General features: G+C 46.5%; 1 protein-coding gene across 3 annotated transcripts in view; it reads right to left on the reverse strand.

The window, feature by feature from the left end:
- The window catches only part of ASTN2 (astrotactin 2), a 989,820-nt gene that overhangs the window by 835,188 nt on the left and 138,036 nt on the right, over positions 1–16,596 (reverse strand). For all 3 annotated transcript variants that reach the window (XM_081575818.1, XM_081575813.1, XM_081575806.1), the window contains exon 2: positions 12,847–13,034. In XM_081575818.1, coding sequence (XP_081431944.1) covers positions 12,847–13,034 — 188 coding nt within the window. The remainder of the gene's footprint in view (positions 1–12,846; positions 13,035–16,596) is intronic.

Here is a 16,596-nt window from a genome sequence, read left to right on the forward strand (position 1 = left end):
CCTGACCCAGGGATTGTCAGGCAGATTCTTTACCATTAGCACCTCCTGGGAAGCCCATCCTTGTGGTGCATGGGCTTAGTTGTTCAGCAGCATGTGGGAATCTTCCCTGATCAGGAATCAAACTGAGTCTCCTGTTGGCTGAGCCACCAGGGAAGCTCTTTTCTCATGCTGAGAATTAAGTTACTCCATTTTTAACAAGAAAAGCAGAGAAATATCTCTGTACCATTTTCAATGCATCCTAGCAGGGGATTCGGGTTGTTAATACATCTTATTCCTAGTGATGCTAACTTTGGTCACTTGGTTAAGGTGATGTAGTGGGTGGAAACCCACAAAGATATATCTACATCCTAATGCTGAGAATCTGAGTGTGACCTTATCTTTGCAGATGTAAGTAATTTAGGGATCTTGAAAGGAGGAGACTGTTCTGAATGATCCAGGTGAATCCTCAATCCACTGACACATGTCCTTATGAGAGACACAGAAGAGAGAACACAGAGAAGCTGAGATGCAGATGAAAGAAGAAATTGGAGTTATGTTGCCACAAGCCAGGGAATGCAAGGAGCCACGATAACCTAGAAGAGGCAAGGACTGGATTATCCCCTAGAGCCCCGGGGAGCCTGTAGCCAGGATGTCACCTTGCTTTTGGACTTCTGGTCTTCAAAACTATAAAAGCATCAGTTTTCTGTTGTTTTAAGCCCTGCAGTGTTTGGTAATTTGCCATAGCAGCCCTAGGAAACTAATGCAAGAGGTATCGGCCAGATTATTCCACTGTAAACTCACTAGTTTCTTTTTGTAATTAATACATATCCAGGAAGGAGTGCTCATTCTTTGAGACTGCAAATATCCTGCTGCTTCTTGAAGTTTCACCCATTAATTTTAGTATACATCGGTGGATCTTGTCGGCAGTAATTATTACAGTGGTGACGATCTAATGGTGATTTTCTAGTTCCTTCTTTCCTTCTACATTTATTAATTAGAATTCCACTGTAAGAAAGAGCTATCTCTTCTCTCCTATTTATTTACTTAGTCAATTATTTACATCAGTATTTTAGAGTCGATATTCTTAATAACTCCTACTCAACTTGGTAGGCCAAACCCAATGGCCTGCCCAGCGGTCAGGAGAACTGGCAGCAGCAGTCCTGGGAGGTGTGGTGTCCTCATGGAGGAGGTCACCATTCAGTTCAGTTCAGTTCAGTCACTCAGTCGTGTCTGACTCTTTGTGACCCCATGAACCGCAGCACGCCAGGCCTCCCTGTCCATCACCAACTCCCTGAGTTTACCCAAACCCATGTCCATCGAGTCGGTGATGCCATCCAACCATCTCATCCTCTGTCGTCCCCTTCTCCTCCTGTCTTCAATCTTTCCAGCATCAGGGTCTTTTCAAATGAGTCAGCTCTTTGCATCAGGTGACCAAAGTTTCAGCTTCAATATCAGTCCTTCCAATCAACACCCAGGGCTGATCTCCTTTAGGATGGACTGGTTGGATCTCCTTGCAGTCCAAGGGACTCTCAAGAGTCTTCTCCAACACCACAGTTCAAAAGCATCAATACTTCAGTGCTCAGTTTTCTTTATAGTCTAGCTCTCACATCCATACATGACTACTGGAAAAACCAAAGCTTTGACTAGACGGACCTTTATTGGCAAAATAATGTCTCTGCTTTTTCATATGCTGTCTAGGTTGGTCATAACTTTTCTTCCAAGGAGTGTCTTTTAATTTCATGGCTGCAGTCACCATCTGCAGTGATTTTTGAGCCCCCAAAAATAAAGTCAGCCACTGTTTCCACTGTCGCCATAGAGCTTGCAGTCCTACTACAGAGACCAAAGACCCCAGGACTGGGCCACCTCAGGCCAAACTACAGGGAGGGAGCACAACCCCACCCATCAGCAGAAAATTGGATTTAGGATTTACTGAGCATGGCCCTGCCCACCAGAGCAAGACCCAGTTTTCCCCATAGCCAGTCCTTCCCATCAGGAAGCTTGCACAAGCCTCTTATCCTCATGTATCAGAGGGCAGACAGACTGAAAACCACAGCCACAGAAAACAAACCAAAATGATCACATGGATCACAGCCTTGTGTAACTCAGCGAAACTATGGGCCATGCCATGCAGGACCAACCAAGATGAACAGTTCACAGTGGAGAGTTTTGACAAAATGTGGTCCCCTGGGGAAGGGAATGGCAAACCACTTCAGCGTTCTTGCCTTGAGGACCCCGTGAACAGTATGAAAATCGTGAATTCGGAAGGAATGTTTAGAAGGCAAAAGAAAGGTATCTTCTCAGAGCCCTGTTCTAAGACACCCTATGTGTATTTTATCATTTATTTCTCCCATGAGTTCCATGAATGAGAGATCCACAGCCTCACTGGAAATTCAGGAGAAAGTAAGAATCACAGAAATTCAGCAATATGTCTAAGGTCAAACAGCAATACAGGAACAATTTGAATCCACACCTGTGTGTCTCCAAACACATATTGCTTCCACCAGACCAAGCTGCCTTCTGAAGATGGGGAGAGGGAGGAATTAAGTGAAGAGAGAGATATAAGTGCCAGTGAACCAAAAGCTAAACCCACCTTGATTTTTACTGTGGATGGACTCAAGGCATGTGAGGAGGGGAGTAAACAGTGGGAACATGGCACCCCATTTGTGCACACACTCCATTCATTCATTCCCTGTCACTGGAACGCACCATATGAAAGCCGAAAGCCCCAGGCTCGCTCTTGTTTTGGTTTTTGGCTGTGCTGGGTCTTCACTGTGGCACTGAGCCTTCTCTTGGGGTGGTGCACGGGGTCTCCAGTTGTGGCGCTGGGCTTAGCTGCCCCATGCCCCAATCCTTAGTTCCTGAACCAGGGATTGGACCCACATCCCCATGTTGAAAGGTGAAATCTCAACCACTGGACCACCAGGGAAGTCCTTAGCCCCAGGTTCTTGAAGGAAATGGAGACAAGAGGCTGGAGGAAAAATCAAGTGGCAGGTAGCCGTGGACAACACATTCTCCTTTCCCTGCCAGCCCATCTGGCCTCTCCCCACGTTCCCTCTCTAAAGTATCTGGATCTTCCCCGCCCCTTACTCCAAGACATGACACTGCAGCCCCACCTGCTTCACCTTTGTTGCCTCTTCTCAGATCTGCTGGTCCAGGAGCCCCACTCAGACCCTCCCCGTCTCTGCTGGGTGTTGCCCTCATCTTCCAGACTTCCTCCTCACTCCGAGTGCCCCTCGTTGACCCCTTCAGTCCACCCTCTATGGCTCTTTCTGGGGACTGGATTCCATTTGGTCCCGCTCAGCCCCCTATTTCTCCTTCCCTGTCTACCTCTCCCTGCCGTTTCCTCCTTCCCCGCCTACCTCTCCCTGCCGTTTCCTCCTTCCCCGCCTCTGCTTTCACTGCTAAAGCCTTTTCCGTCTGTCCGTGCCAGTCTCCCCTTCTTTTTCTGCATCTCCCTCAATGCCCTTGGCTCCTTTTCTCTGTTTCATTTCTCTCCACAGCTGGTAGCCTCTATACATCTCGTACACAATAGTCGCTCAATAAATACTGGTGAATGTCTGTTTTTTTTTAATCTATGTATCTCTCCCCCATCTCTGTCTCACATTGTGCAGATCTTTCTTCTTATGCATATTCTCGTCCTGCATTTATTTTTGGCTCCAGGCCCCCTTTTTGAGACGAATCTCAGGGATGCCACGTCATCCCTCCCTCCTCATCTGGGCTTGACTGTCGGCTCAGACAAATGGAGTTGGGTGGATGGAGAATGTCCATTTTCTGGTCTCATTTTTCTCCATCTGTAAAATGAAGGTTGGGGAATCTTCCATTGCTGTTTGCAATTGTTCACACGCCCATTCTCCATATAGGACTGCATACCCCTGCCACTGGCCTGGGGCCTGGCCACAGGATGTGCTCTGGCCCACAGAATGTGAGAACACATATCTAAGCATTTGTTTCAAGAGCCAGAATAGATGCCTGCCCGCTCTCTTGTTCATTCCCTCTGCCATGAAAACCAAATGTCTCAGGCTAGGGCTCCCCTTCAGCCATAGCTGCAGAAAGAGAAGACAAAAGATCTAAGCCACCACAACTGCGACTTCCGACATAGAATGTGCATGAGAAATAGGGCCCTGTTTGGTCAGTCACTGAGATTCAAAATGATTTTTTCACAGAAAAAGTAAGCAAATGCTGACATCTCAAGAACTGGATGCCACAAGGTCTAAGGTGTTTTCAGCTCTGTTACTCCAAACTGTATAGTACTATAGCTTTGAGGAAAAACCTAGCCAAGCGCTTTCATGGGCACGATCTCGGTTCAATGTGACAATTTTAACTTTATTTCTTTTTTGCAAGTGTCCAAACAAGAAGTTCAGAGGTGAAGGTTTATCCAAATCTCTATACCTGGTATAAGGCACAGTCTAAACTTGAAACCAGAGGTACTGACAACACCCTCTGCTCAAACTACTTCCCTGCTCTGTACCCCTACACGTTGTGGGAGACAAACCATATTTCCTTTAGGATGGAAACCATGCCTTATTCTCCTAATCCTCCCATAAGCCTAGCCAGAGACCCTGCAGGCTTTTGGTGAATCTTTGTTGTTGAGGCAAGTCATGGCCAAACTTCAAGGTTCATGTAATTTGCATTTTTAAAAAACAACAAAAAAAAAGTATTTGTGATTTTTAAAATTTCAAGAAAAAGGTTTTCTGGGGAAAAATGTGATTCACAAGGCATGGTTCACATATAAAAATGTACTTGAGATGTCTGTACTTCCAAACTTCATCTTGTCTTGGCAACATATAGAAGCTTGAGGATCTCAACTTACAGATGGGATAATAAGGCTGAGAAGAGAAAGGGACCTGCGCAAGGTCATGGAGTGTGTGAGCAACAGCGCTGGGACAGCCAAGTCTCAGGCCAGGGCTCCTTGTGCTATGGGTATCACATGATTCTCCTACTACTAGATTTTTGCTGCCATCTTTTAAAAAATATCCCTCTTAGTCGAGATGATTCCCCTTCTCCTCTGCCTGCTCTCTGGAAGACTGCGTTCTCCCATGCTGGTTGACCTGGGCACCCTCATTAATATATATAAGTGAAAGTCGCTCAGTCATGTCCAACTCTTTGCCACCCCATGGACTATCGAGTCCATGGAATGCTCCAGGCCAGAATACTGGACGGGGTAGCCATGCCCTCCCCCAGGGGATCTTCCCAACCCAGGGATCGAACCCAGGTCTCCTGCATTGCAGGCAGACTCTTTACCAGCTGAGCTACAATGGAAATAACACAGCAATAATGCTTATTGTTATTAGTTGAACTGTGCCCCCCACCCCACCCCCAAAGAAACATGTTGGACTCTAAATCCCCAGTACCTCAGAACATGACCTTATATGGATATTGGATATTTACATACATAATCAAGTTATGATGATGTCATTAGGTGGACTTCAATCCAATATAACCTGTGTCCTTATAAAAAGGAGAAAATTTGCTTAATTATGTTGAATTGGTTCATGGTGCTTTTCAGGTCTACTATATCCTTCTACTTCTCTGCATATTCAGTCTACTAATTTTTGAGAGTTTGATACTGAAATTCCAACTAAAAGATCTTAATTTATCTACTAAATAATTGTAATATACAGTGGAACTATATGCAACTTTGTTCCGTATTTTCCAAGTCTCCTATAAATATGTTATCATACTTTCATAATTTAAAAAATTAACAAAGGGAAAAAAAAGAGAATCTGGACATGGAGACAGACTTCTACCACGGAGAATACCATGAAGAATAGAGACATCCTGCTACCAGCCCAGGTGCCTTGACCAAAAGTTAGGGGAGAGGTCTGGAGCAGATCCACATCGTGGTCTGCCCACATCTTGATCTCAGAGCTCTATCCTCCAAGACAGTGAGGCAACACATTTCAGTTGTTGAAGCCACTCAAGGTTATGATACATGGTGATAGCAGCCATAGGAAATACATGCTTATACACAGCAGAGTCTACACGTATGACAACCTGACTACACGCCAGGCTCTGGCACAGGTGCTTTATGTGCTTCATCTCAGGTGATCTTCGCACAGCATCCTCGGGCGGGGATTTCCATCCTCACCCCACTGTCGATGACTAAATGGAAGCAGCAGGGAGAAAGAACGTGCCCAAGTCCCAAGGCCAGTAAGTCAGCTACAGTCCTTGGGGTCTCAGGTCTACAGTCCTTGCAGGGCAGTTACAGTCTTTACACCTATATTTTCTCAAAACTATAACAGGAGTAATGACATCTACTGAATTAGGATTATCATAGAATGAAATGAATTAATCTGGCAATGACTACAACACTGAGGTGAAGTGAAAGTTGCTCGGTCTTGTCCAACTCTTTGCAACCCCATGGGCTATACAGTCCGTTGAATTCTCTAGGCCAGGATACTAGAGTGGGTAGCCTTTCCCTTTTCCAGGGGATCTTCCCAACCCAGGGATTGAACCCAGGTCTCCCGCATTGCGGGCGGATTCTTTACCAGCTGAGTCACAAGGGAAGCCCAAGAATACTGGTGTGGGTAGCCCATCCCTTCTCCAGCAGATCGCCCCGACCCAGGAATCGAACCGGGGTCTCCTGCATTGCAGGCAGATTCTTTACCAACTGAGCTATCAGGGAAGCCCAACTTTAACACCAATAAAGCATTATAAAAGTGCTTGTTAGCATTATGATAAGATCCTTTGCTGTCTTGATTATTTTAGCTAGTCATTGTTTCTGTTAACATATGATCCTCAAAAGTAAACACAATATTTCAAGTCTCACTTAGAACCTTCTAAAACTTAGTTGTTCAGAAAACTGGTTTTTCAGGAATACAACTTAAAGTGTAGGATCCACTTTTAACATTCTAATTGCAGAGTTGGCTTGTTCTGAGTCTGTGGTTGATTTTGTTAAAGACTTTTTTCTTTTCTTTTCTAGCAGATAGGATTTTCATTGTTGGGTTTAGTGGGTAAGGAAAGCATTGCCTGATTGAATGAGTAAATCAATGGACTAAGGAATGCATCATATGCTGTGAGTGAATAAACACAACAGTTGGGGAAATGATCAAAAGCCATTTTTTCAGAGAAAGCTTTAAAAAGTATGATCCCCGTATCACACAGATCCTTTAAACAAAGCTACTGGTTGAGAATGGTAATAATTTCTTAGATTTATGTGGCAGTTTATAATCCTCAAAGTATTTTCCTATGATTATTATTACATAGAATCATAGATCTTCTAAGTTTGAAGGAACTACAATAGTCTTCTAAATTAGCCATTATTTCTCTCAAAATCCTGACAGATAGGGCTTCTAGCCTTTGCTTTCATACCCCTCGAGTCAAGGAACTCACTACCTCTGACTCAGTCCCCTCCATTGCTGAAGAACTCAAATACCTTGAAAGGATGGTCCTCTGTAACCACACCCCCCCCCCCCCCCCCAGTGCCCACCAGTGCAAATCTCTGGTATTTTCTGTGGGCCGGTCTCTTTAAAAGAAACATGTCCTCAAACATCTTCTCTTTTCACACATCAGATCAAACATTTCCTTCATCCCTTTGCTCAAAACATTTTGGCAACAATATTCATCACTGTGGTCTGTACAGCTAACACTTTAATACGAGGTATCACTTTGTAAGCACATACTGAATCTTGGGCCCTACACCACGCAGAAGCACGTCAAGGGCAAAGGTTCTTATTAATCTGCGCAGACGAGTTGGGATTCCAGCACTGGTGCTCACTGGTGAGGTGAACTTCAGCAAGTTACAAAATCTCACTGACTCCCAGATTCCTCATCTGAAAATGAGGGACAAGAGCAGTGCCTATCTTATAGAAAGTGAACACCAAAGTCGCTCAGTCATGTCCAACTCTTTGCGACCCCATGGACTGTCCAGTCCATGGAATTCTCCAGGCCAGAATACTGGAGTGGGTAGCCTTTCCCTTATCCAGGGGATCTTCCCAGCCCAGGGACCGAACCCAGGAGTCCCTCATTGCCGGCGGACTCTTTACCAGTTGAGCAACAGGGGAAGCCCTGTCTTATAGAGGGGTCAGAACAATTCAGTGAAATGACGCATGTGTTACTGCATTGTGCCTGACATCAAACTTTGAAAGTTTGGTACTTTTAAGCCCTCAGTGAGGGTAGCCATTAGTTTTATTATGCAGGACCTTTGCATGTATGACCTTATTCAGTACTTTGAAAAAAAATCTAAGAATTAGAAAATATTACCCCAGTTTTACAGATGATGAGTTTGACGTGGCCAAGGCCATGAAGGGCCATAACTGTTTAACCTGGCATTGACACCCAAGTCATAACCCCTCTTAACAACATGTTCATAGATTCCAAATAAGGTGGGGGTCTATGCATGAATTTGTCCATAATATTTTATACTTTAAGTCAGCAACTAAAGCAGAGAGAAGAGAAATGATGGTCTACGGATTAAGGGCAGAGGACCCACCTCTATAAATGAAATATTGGCTTTGCCATGTAACCTCAACCAGCTCACACTGGTAGCTTACTGAGAAGTAGTAACAGTTCAGGATCCACATCTATGAAATAAACATAATAACAGTGTCCACCTTAAGATATATTGTGAGGATTAAATTTAATAATGCATCTAAATCAAAATTTGGAAGACTACCTGGCATGTTGTAAGTTCTCAATAAATGTCAGGTATTGTGAATATTTCTCTAGATCAGATAGCAAGATAGCAGGAAAAACAAGACTAAATCCAACATCTCTTGTCCCACATTAGAGTATTTTAAACACTGTTGCAATGGTAATAGTAGTAACCACTACTACTGTGTGCCTACGATGTGCCAGATGGATATTGGGTACTATTTATATGTTTCTTATGCTCTTCTCCTTCATCCCGTGAGACTGGTAGGATCAGCTGTTTTATAAAGAAACTGAGGCTCAAAGAGGAGAGGGGAGTCCTCAGAATAAAACCATCAGGAAGCAGGAAGCCAGAAAGACGGTGTCTTCCAAACCTCTGCCCTGTTCTCTGCATCCATCATGCCCTCTGCACGACTGAAACAGGCATGTGACTGCTCAGGGTAGCTGAAGCTAAAGCCGCAGACTAGATGAATAACCCCCTACTCTCATTCTCTGCCCAGGCGTCCACCGAGTACCTCCTTGTTGCCTGACCCTTGGGATATTAATAGTCAGATGATGCAACCTTCTGCGATAAAGCAGACGCTCAACAAGCCGGAAAGGGCATGCTGGTTCCACTCCAGCAGGCATGGATTGTCGCAGGCTCCAGTGACTGAGCTGGAGCTGGTTGCCCTGCATGGGTGGGCAGAATATTTATGCCGAAGTAAGTGGATGAAAAACATTGACCCGGACCGCCAGATTTCTCTGAGATGTGACTGGATGGTTTGGTCTTCTCCCAAACCATCTCAGATCTTCACTGGAGATAATGACAGTGCAGAGTTGGACACAGGGAGAGTCACAGTGTCCTGAACAGCCCTGTGACATAAGTTTGGAATCTTGGAAAATCCTGGCCCCAACAGAGCTTTCTTATTAGCCAGTGGGAGACCTGGGTTCGATCCCTGGGTGGGGAAGATCCCCTGGAGAAGGAAATGACAACCCACTCCAATATTCTTGCCTGAAGAATTCCATAGACGAGCTTGGTGGGCTACAGTCCATGGGGTCATAAAGAGTCGGACATGACTAAGTAACTAACTTTTACTTTTCACTTTCAGCCTTAGGCAAGTCAAAGGCACTCACTTAATCTCAAATTTTTCATCTGTGAAATGGGAAGGCAGATCCCAGCCACCACTGAGGCAAATGGTATCTTTAGTTCCAGCAGAAATCTTAGCTGGGGAATGAGGAATCTAACGTGGGCCCCCTGCTGGAAGCAGGGAGTCTTAACCACTTGGCCACCAGGGAAGTCCCATGAACGCCATTTTAAATGTTTGGGATTTTAAATTTTTTTAATTAAAAAAAAAAAAAAAATTTTGAATTAAAAAGATTGGGAAGGTGGGAGTGGGAAGAAGCAAACACTGTTTTTTGTTTTTGCTGAATTATCTGTGGCCAGAATGGCAAGGACAGAATCTGAGCCACAGAGTCTGAGATGCCTGGGTGGGGCGTCCTAGCTTGTATCTGGACCTCAGTTTACCCATCTGTGAACTGAATGTGTATAATATATCAGCTTATCTCCATAATAAAAGTGTGTGTACTTGTACTAAGTCGCTTTAGTTGTGTCCAACTCTTTACGACCCCATGGACTGTAGCCTGGTGGGGATTCTCCACTCAAGAATACTGGAGTGGGTTCCCATGCCCTCCTCCAGGGGATCATCCCGACTCAGGGATCGAACCCAGGTCTCTTAGGTTCCCTGCATTGGCAGGCAGGTTCTTTACCGCTAGCGCCACCTGGCAAGCCCAGATACTAAAAGTGTACCAAATAATAAAAGCTGATGCCCTTACATGCCAGGCTCCTCTGACACAAGTGCTCCGTTACACAGCATTAGTATAACCCTCATTTTTATAGATGAAAACACATGGCCCAGAAGGGTTAAACACGTTGCCCAACATCACCCAGAGTGTTCCGGGGCAGAGTGGAACTTTACACCCAGGCACTGGAGCTCAGCTACGAATGCATGTCCCCTCCGTCTAGATACAGGGCAGGGTTCTCTGAGGACATCCCCGCTCTGAGAGGCTGGGCTGCCATCAGCGGATGCCAAGGAGGCCACTGCGTTCCTGGATGTGACTCTGTCTGCTGAGGGGTAAGGTGAGGATGGGAAGATCAAGATATTGGAGCCCTGAAGGGGGACAGAACCGGTGGGACCACAGGGCGGAAGGCCTAGGCCACCCCAGCTAGCAGGCAGGGAGGGTCTGGAGAGCACCAGCCTCTGCACAACCTACTCCACCAGCCACATCCCAGATTACAGGGAAATTCAAGAGACATTTTGGGTCTTGGTGAATTCTTTCCAAGCTAAACTCACTGAGCAGAAAAAAAAAACAAAAAAACTGAGGATCACTGACAGTCTTTGGGGAGAGGTCTGATTTAGCATCATTAACATTGGGTGTGGAAGCACAGAAAGTCCACACAGGACTAGTATTATCACTGATATAATTCTCTCCAAGTCCCTGGGTTAGGGGAGGACGTAGGTGAGTAAATGCTACGCTGAAACAGAAAATGCTTAATAAATGTGAATCCAAACCAAGTCTCACTCCCAGACATTCAAAGAAGAGTCACACCCTGTCCAGTCAGCTTTCTTTACATCAGATGGCACCCCAGGCTGGACGAGGTACTCAGCAAGCACCCCGAGAAGGTGCCTACAAACTTGCAACCCAGAGTCAGCATGCAGGCACCCACTTGGTTTGGCATGTGGCTGCATCACTCGCTAAATATAAAAATGGGAAAAGTCTATCACACTCATTCCATGAATAACACAAAGGCCTTGATTTGTTCCTCCACGTGATGAGCATGCGTTAGGTCCAAATTTAACGTGGCTGTCTGGCTGGGGTATGTGCGTGTTTTTCCAAAAAGAGAAAACTTTCAAGCACTTACTCAGCCCTAATGAGAACGTCTCATGCACAGTAGGGTTGAAGAGGGACCTGTAGCACAGAGACCAAAAGGCCAGGTCTGCTCCATTGCAGGCTCTTGGTAAGCACTGTTGATGACTGAATGAAAGGCAGAAAGGAAGGGCTGGCTCATAGCCCCATTCTGCTGAGTGACCTTAGGCCAATCACTTCACCTCTCTGAGCCCTACCTTCCTTACATGTAGGTTGGGAATAACATTTCCTACCCTTGTGCATCTGTGCTAGAGGTAAAAAGGAGAAAATAATGTAAGAGTGAAGCATCAGACTGATGTCAGTTGTGGCTATTATCCGATCTCTTCTGGAGCCAATTAGACCCTGTACATTCTTCACTTTGATTCTTTTTTTTCAATTTACTGTACAAAGCCATTAATAACAGCTTTTCAAATCCATCATTAATGTGAATCTATGTACATTATACACTTACCATTCCAGTGATTTCTGCCCTAGCATCCTTCTTTAAGGAGGCAGCAGCCTCAGAGTTCCAGATCCTGGGGCCAACAGAGATGGGAGGCTACTTCACTTCTCTGGGTCCATAATTTCATCTCTAACATGGAGGTGGCATGCCTGACTTCTTGGTGAGAATGCAATGAAATAATGCCCATGAATGTGCCCGGTGCAGGGCTGGACACATGGTCAATAAATTCTTGCATTGAAAAAGGGAGTGTAGAGAATAGTTCAGTTTTTATAGCCAGACACACCACACTTGGGTTCAAATACCCAAGAGCAGCCCCATCTCTTCCTAGCTATGTGATTCTGGGTAAGTTTCTCTGCTCTCTGACTCAGTATTCACAAATGTGAGTGAGGGAATGGGGTGGGGGAGGGTAGGGGATGGTGTGTGATAGCCCTGGCTATGCAGAGCTCAGCTCCGGGGACCACCATGCACCGTCTACCCTGAAGAGGGTGCTGTGAGGGTTAAAACACATCAAGGGTGCTTGGGAAAGGGCAGCGCCACTCCAATTTTGTTTGCTCAGTCATTCTTGGAAAGGCCAGTTGTGCTGGAGCACTGATCCTCAGCCCTCAGCCAAGCAGGCTGAGCACATGACAGATGTTAAACAGCTATTCCCAGAGATGTCGGCCAAAAGGCCAAGGAGTTGGAGACCCTTTATTTTCTCCTTTGAAGCACAATTAGCTTGTCACAGCTGACAGATGATGGACGAGTATACATCAGTCCAAGTGACACCACGGAATCCATCTGACCTTCTGTTTACCATTCTGACCTCTCATACTCAGCCAGCTCCTTCCCTCTACCTGCTGGCAATCCCTTGCCTCCCGCCATGGTCTCCCAACCTTGCCCTCAGCATCACCGCCCCTCCCCCGAAGCCCCCTCCTGAGTTCCCCCTCACTCACCATCACAGAAATGTGGAGAATATGCATCTGCTCCTCTACAATCTCGGAGGGCTCCTGGAGGGTGGGGGCAGTGGCCTGGGCCAGCTGCCCGGAGCTGCTCATGGACACGTGGAAGTACAGGGTGCCATTCTCCAGCCACTGCTGCCGCCAGTGGACCAGCGAGATGTCCGCAGCTGTGCCCGACATCTCTGCAAGACAAGAGCCAAGGTGCTGGGTGAGCAAAGGGCCTGGCCTCGGCACACCAGGCAGGAGAGGAGCCACACATATTGGGGAGCTCCAAAGGCATCTGCCCTGTGCCAGATGCCTTTCCCAGCATCAAATCCATGAGCCAGAGTCACTCTGCTTTGCACCTGAAACTATCACAATATAGTTAATTGGCTATGTACCAATATAAAGGAAAAAGTTTAAAAAAAAAAATCCATGAGCCAGAGATTGTCACTTTGATTTACAGGCGAGTCAGCTTGTAGCAAGGTTATCCCAGAACAACAGAGTGGCAGAAGCAGGATTTGAACCCAGGTCTGCCTGGTGCCCCTTCGATAGCAACATGTATGACAGGGGAACTCATTGCACTCCAAAGGTGGAAACAAGCTAAGCAGGAGGTGAAGAAGGTGCGTACGTCCTTCTGAGACCATGGAACTATAAGCAGGTGAAGGAAGGACCTGAATGGGAAGAGGGGGAGCTCAGAGTGTGAACTCTTTAGAAGCTCAGCTGGAAATGCTCATGGCAGAAATGCAGAACCTCAGAGCTGGGAAGGCCCAAAAGAACATCTGGCCCAGCTGAGGGGCCTCAGGAGCATCCTCTTAGGGAAAGGAGCTTGGCAAGTGGATTGTTCTGAGCCATTTCTCCTGCTGCAGTCAGAGCAGCCCCATTCCCCTCCTCATGTTGTGTAGATAGTACTCTCAAGCAAGGAAGTACTGGCACAAAGGTTTCCATGGCTGAAAAATACTTGAAAACCCACTTCGCCACTCCAGTGATCTCATATAACCAATGGGAAGTTAGGACTTTCTAGTCAATTGTAAGGTCACCTGACTTGAACTTCCTAACTCTCACCTCTATGCTGTTTTTCCCTCTGAAGATGCTTTAAAAATAAGAAATATCACTTTAATAGTACTTCCATTCAATGTAATTGCACCAACATAGGTTCTTGTTAAGAAGGGTAAGGACATACGGTACCAACAGCGTTCTTTCATTGGAATCTACAATCCTTTCATCGTGCTGTCTACCAAAGGGAGATGTCCCTGAAAATACTTTGAAGAACAAGGCCAGTCAGCATGTCCAATGAATAGAGGGGAAGGGTGATGGGGTTCTTGGAGAATTACCAGATGTTTCTTCAAATCAGTTACTGTAGGAAACAGAAGCAATCAATCCATCCATAGACAAGTAGCCTTAATAGTGCATGAGGCTTGGACCTCTGGACCAAGCTATGGCGCACACCTAGAGACAGCATTCCTCTAGTCTCCAAAGACTTCCTGTTCACACATACACATCAGCTTGAGGAGGACTGATGAGGAAGACGTGTTAGACCTTCTTATCTAGCCAGCTCTCCCCAGGCCCACGGCAGCCTCCATCGTGTCTGGTCACGCTGAAGTAAAAGCAGTCACCTTGAAGCAATGAGACAATGATATCTGTTCACCAAATGCTACTGATTTATTCCTGTATCGTCCACCCCCACTCATAGACTCTAACTCCTTCAGGTTCACAATCAATTAAATGGCATCTGCCACTTAATAAGTGCTATAAAAAGTTAGCTATTAATATTTATTATCATTATTATTATTATTAGGGACAGGATCTAATTCACCCTTCGGGTGCTTAAAAAAAAAAAAAAAATACTTGAGACATTCTTGATTGCCTGCTTTCTCTTCCACTCCTTATCCAGCCCATCAGGAAATCTTTCAAAAGGCACCTGAAACGCAACACTTCTCAGCTCCTCTACTGCACCACCTGAGCCAAGACACCCTCCTTTCTTGCCTGGCTTACTGCAAGGGCTTCTTTAAAAATAAAAAAAAAAAGTTTGCTTATGTATATATTTATATTTGGCTGCACTGGGGCCGTGTTGCTGTGGGCGGGCTTTCTCCATTTGCAGCAAGCTGTGCTCACTCTCACATTGGGGTGCGCAGGTTCCTTACTGAAGCAGCTTCTCTTGCTGCAGAGTACGGGCCCTGGAGCACAGGCACTTCAGTAGTTGTGGCACAAGGACTTAGTTCCCCCCACGTGAATCTTCCCGGACCAAGGATCGAACCGGTGTCCCCTGCATTGGCATGCAGGTGCTCAACCACTGGACCACCGGGGAAGTCCTGCAAGGGACTCTTGACTTGACTCTCTTCTCCCACCCTGGCCTGTGTATTCTCAACCAGAAGCCAGAGGAATCCTGCCACAGCCTGAGTCAGCTCACGTCACTTGTCCGCTCTAAACCAACAGCCTCCCACCTCATCCCAAAGCAAGGACAAGGTGGCTGATACCGAATGAGTTATTCATCCAACTGAAAACCCGCCTGGGGTTCCCTTGCTGCATGCAGAGTGGAGCAGGGCTGGAGCCGGTCCCAGGAGTGCATTGGCTCCTAGGACTTAGAACCGAAGGACCCCAGAGCTCGCAGTGCGGCCCCCGGAAGCAGACCGGTGGCACAGTGTGTCGTCTATGAGGCAGGTCCCTCCCCAGCACCTCCTCTCCCCCACTGCCAGCCTCAGCACCCGAGGACTTGGCAGCAGCTCCTCTGGCAGCCGGCCAGCTTGGCCAGGGCAATGTGAAGACACGATGGTGAATGGCCTTGCTCGGTGCCTTGCTCCTTTTTCTCTCGGTGCATCAGAGCCAGAACCAGATGCCCAGGGAACCCAGGGACCAGGGTTTGCCTCTGGAAATTGTTGTCTCTTATTAAGCAACTCAAGAAAGAGGATCTGCGTGCCATTGGCTGGGCGGGCACTTACTGTGTTCAGAGTCCCTGAAATGGCATGGGCAGAGAGCCCCTGGGGGCAGCCACATCGGGCTGACACAGCTGGGTACAGAAGGAGGCAGAGGCAGGGTGGGGGAGACTTGCTGAAATCTGCGTCCCTTACTCCTGGGGCTTGTCCAGCCAGTGCCTGAAAGCCCATCACTAAAGCAGCTTGCCATCCCCGTGTTCAGATTAGAACACAGAGGGTCACATGGGCTTAGGCACTTGTTTAAGGTCACTGGTGAACTGGTACCCAGCTGGACCCAGTGGACTGCCAGTCCATATCAATTTCTACTGTGCCAGTTGTTCTTACAGCACCTTCCTTTTCCTTGACTAAATCAGCCCAAGAACCAAAACTAGACTGAGCTCTTTGTTTGCTGCAGCGATGAGTGCACAGTCAGCAGACAGCAAACGTTAAATGATAATAACAGTGTGTGAAACACAGTAAATATTGAATCACAGAGAATGGCTCCGGCCGTACGCTATTACAAAGAAGAAAAAAGAAAAAAAAGCCGCTGTTGGGTGGGGACAAGGAGCATGAAACCTTAGAGGGAAAACTGCCTTAGTGGAAGCAGAAGGTCTCAGCCATTCATTCTCACATTCATTTATTCACATGTTTCTTTGTTTAGTCATTCAACACACCTTACCAAGGACCTGCTCGATGGCAGGTGGCTTAGCAGCTTAGAATCTGGAGTGAAATCAGGCCTAGCTTTGCCTTCAGGAAACTCACTATCCTTTAACAGCAGGAATTCCAACGCTGCCCTATGTCACTGTCCACGCATGTACACATTCTCCTTTTAACGTGACCCGGGAAGCCGTGC

The sequence above is a fragment of the Giraffa tippelskirchi genome, chromosome 1, assembly GCF_054371585.1.
Source record: "Giraffa tippelskirchi isolate mGirTip1 chromosome 1, T2T-mGirTip1v1.2.pri, whole genome shotgun sequence".
NCBI lineage: Eukaryota > Metazoa > Chordata > Mammalia > Artiodactyla > Giraffidae > Giraffa > Giraffa tippelskirchi.